This window comes from Trichosurus vulpecula, chromosome 6 (genome assembly GCF_011100635.1).
Source record: "Trichosurus vulpecula isolate mTriVul1 chromosome 6, mTriVul1.pri, whole genome shotgun sequence".
Classification (NCBI taxonomy): Eukaryota; Metazoa; Chordata; class Mammalia; order Diprotodontia; family Phalangeridae; genus Trichosurus; species Trichosurus vulpecula.
In genome coordinates this window covers 263,486,563-263,489,870 of record NC_050578.1, presented here as the reverse complement: position 1 = coordinate 263,489,870, position 3,308 = coordinate 263,486,563, and the positions used below count along the sequence as shown (strand labels likewise).

The following is a 3,308-nucleotide window of genomic DNA, read 5'->3' as shown; positions in this document are numbered from 1 at the left end:
GAATGAAATTTTTGCAGTTATTATAGAGTTAAAGTGGATTGGTGTATAGAAACAATTACACCTACACACACAACTCTTTGCAAAGCAAAAATCTATATAATGGCCAGCTGTATATTTCAGCATCATCCTCACTGTCATAATCCCCATTAGACTTTTAGACAATTCACTCTTCTTTTCTTAGCCTCACCTTCTTTACATTTGTCAAATGATGGGATTCATCTAAATGATCCTAAAATCTTTTTCAGCTCTTCACACCATGGTAATATGATTTCTAATTATAATTTTGTTCAGTTATATGGTACAGTGATCATAGTGCTCAACCTGCAGTAAGGAATACTTGAGTTAAAATTCAGCCTCAGATACTTTATACCTGTGTGACACTGAGGAATTCTCTTAAGCTGTCTGCCTTACTTTCCTCAACAGTAAACTGAAGTTAACAACACTTACATCAAAAGATTGTTCTGTATATCAAACAAGACAATGTTTATAAAGTCCTTAACACAGAGACTGAAACATAGTAGGTGTTTAATAAATTCTTCATCCTCTGATCCTCCCTGGAAAGTCTCTAACAGCATATCAATTTGCCATTAAATCTGATAACATCACTAACATGACACTAAAAGAAAGGACTTCATTTACCTTTCCAAATTATTGTTATTATTTTATCAAAGTGAAATTAAGAACTAAATTAGTTTTGTGGACTTTTCCAAACAATTGACCTTTTTGCTGCATCTTTCACCTCTTTGTTTCTCAGGCTATAAATTAGAGGGTTTAGCATAGGTATTATGAGTGTGTAAAAAACAGCAGATACTTTCTCTTGCTCCATGGAATACTGAGAACTTGGTTGGATGTAACTGAAGGTCACAGAACCATAGAACAATGTCACTGCTGTCAAGTGGGATGCACAGGTAGAGAAGGCTTTGCGTCTCCCCTCAGCTGATCTGATTCTCAGGATAGCTATGATGATGTGAATGTAGGACACCATGATGATTATGAAGGTAAACATTGCAATCACTCCAGAGAAGACTAAAAGTAACATCTCATTGATGTGTGCATCAGAACAAGAGAGCTTCAAAAGAGGGGGGATGTCACAAAAGTAATGATTTACTACATTGGGGCCACAGAAATTCAACCTGAGCAAACCAATTGTGTGGGTCAATGAGTTAATTAAACCTCCTAAGTAGCAACCAAGAACCATCAAAATGCACATTCTTTGAGTCATAATAACTGTATACAGCAATGGATTGGCAATGGCTACATAACGGTCATAGGCCATCATAGATAGGAGAATGCCCTCCGTGGTGACATACACAGCAAAAAAGAAACTCTGTAAAACACAACTAGCAAATGAACTTGCTTTGTTCTCTACCAGAAAATTGACTAACATCTTGGGAGCAAAAACAGTAGAGTAACAAATGTCACATACGGAAAGGTTGCTGAGGAAGAAGTACATGGGGGTGTGAAGTTGGACATTCATCCAGATAATTATGATCATCCCCCAATTGCCTACCAGAGTGACCATATAAATGACGAAGAAAATCAAAAAGAGAGGGACCTGCAATTCTGGGACTTCAGTTAGTCCTACAAGAAAGAATTCTTTCACAAAACCTGTGTCATTCCATGCTGCCATCATGAACATTTCAGTGTTAATGGTCATTTTATGAATCTAAAAATGTCATTCAGGAATTAATAGTACTGTTTTTTTTCTGGGATCTTGTTTCCATCATAGGAGAGATTAGTTCAGATTATCCTACAAAAGAACAATAACAATTTGTTAATGATCATAATGAGTGTTTTTTTTTATTTTCAACTTTTAAATTAGCTTTAGACAGAAATGATCATGTGATGTCACAGTGCTGACATTATTCATACACTTGATCTTAGCCAAAAGGCAAGAAGTTGTGCTATTATTATTTACATTTAATGCTATATCAATTATTCAAAGGCACTTAAAATAACTTGTTATCTATACTTGGATAAAGCTACTAAGAAATAAATGCATCCTCTTTAAGCTGACTGAAAGCATTTGCAATATGCCTTCAAAAGCAGGCAGGATAAGCATGATTATATTTTCTTCATCTGGTTCCCACATATGTTTGATTTCCTTTGCTATGTTTGTAAATTCTTTCATCTAAACAGCTAAAAGATTATAGACCTCTGAGAGAAACCTATATATTTTTTGTAGTAGATGTTACATCTTGGTAATTATTTACACTATTTTAGTCTGTCATAACTGTCCAGATTCAGTAAAGAAATATTAAATGAGTACCCACAGAACATTTTGATTTCATTCCTTGGATTCGTCCTCTGTTGATCCATGAAAGACAGCGCCTTTTGACGAGCAAATCTAGCTATCAGGTTATTTCTTGGTAATTATTCAGCAAGTGCTCAATTTTTATAACCTGAAGTAATGTCGCTAATTCAGTCATTCTTAATGACAACCATTCTGTGATTTCTGCTGGCAATTGCACAGTTCTGAATTGTTATCATTAACTATTACATTTCACCAAAAAAATCTGTGTGACTCAACCATGTATTTGAAGTTTCACTGCCATGATCTTAATTCATTCCATATACATTCACAAGTCCTATGATCTTCAGAATTTTTATTGTGACTTCATAATATACAATAGTATAAGATATTATATTTTATGCAGTATCCTTTGTACTCATTGCACTTCAGTCATTATACCATTGATGTTCTTTCTAATCCTTTATAAACATAAAAATGTTGTTATGAATATTTGTCTTTGACTTCCTTGTTGAAAAAGGCTTGAAGTGAGATCTCTGTGTCAGAGTTTGTTTACATGCCAGTTACTTTTAATTAGAATAATGAAAATTAATATTATTTTATTTACTTCTTGATGCACATGCATCAATCCCCTTCAAAAAAAGGAAAGCTACTTCAGGTTTGATTTTGTATTCTCACCTCCCTAATATTGAGCTTTACACATAGTAAGTGCTTAATATATTTTGAATTGAAAGATCCCATAGTGGATAGAATGTCAGATGTGGAGTCAGGAAAACTCCTTTTCTTGAGTTCAAAACCAGGGTCAGACACCTACTAGCTGTGTGATCCCTGGTAAGGCACTTGACCTTTTTCCCTCAGTTTCCTCATCTGTAAAATGAACTGGAGAAGGAAATGACAACTAAATGACAGCTACTTTAGTTTTTTTACCAAGAAAAACCCCAAATGGCATCACAAAGAGTCAAATATAACTGAAAAACAACCAAACAACAACAAAAGGGAGATGCCTGAAACTTGAAACTTGTTTGTCACTTCTTCCAAAGCTTATCATCCACTTTCT

General features: G+C 34.5%; 1 protein-coding gene across 1 annotated transcript; it reads right to left on the bottom strand.

The window, feature by feature from the left end:
- Nucleotides 1–688: 688 nt before the first annotated feature.
- Nucleotides 689–1,630, bottom strand: LOC118855060 (olfactory receptor 1052-like). The gene has a single exon (XM_036765188.1). The coding sequence runs from the start codon at nt 1,628–1,630 to the stop codon at nt 689–691; it is 942 nt and encodes a 313-aa protein (XP_036621083.1).
- Between the last annotated feature and the right edge of the window lie 1,678 nt (nt 1,631–3,308).

Excerpts from the sequence above, each read along its gene's own strand:
- LOC118855060 (XM_036765188.1), bottom strand. The coding sequence starts at position 1,630 with ATGGCAGCATGGAATGACACAGGTTTTGTGAAAGAATTCTTTCTTGTA.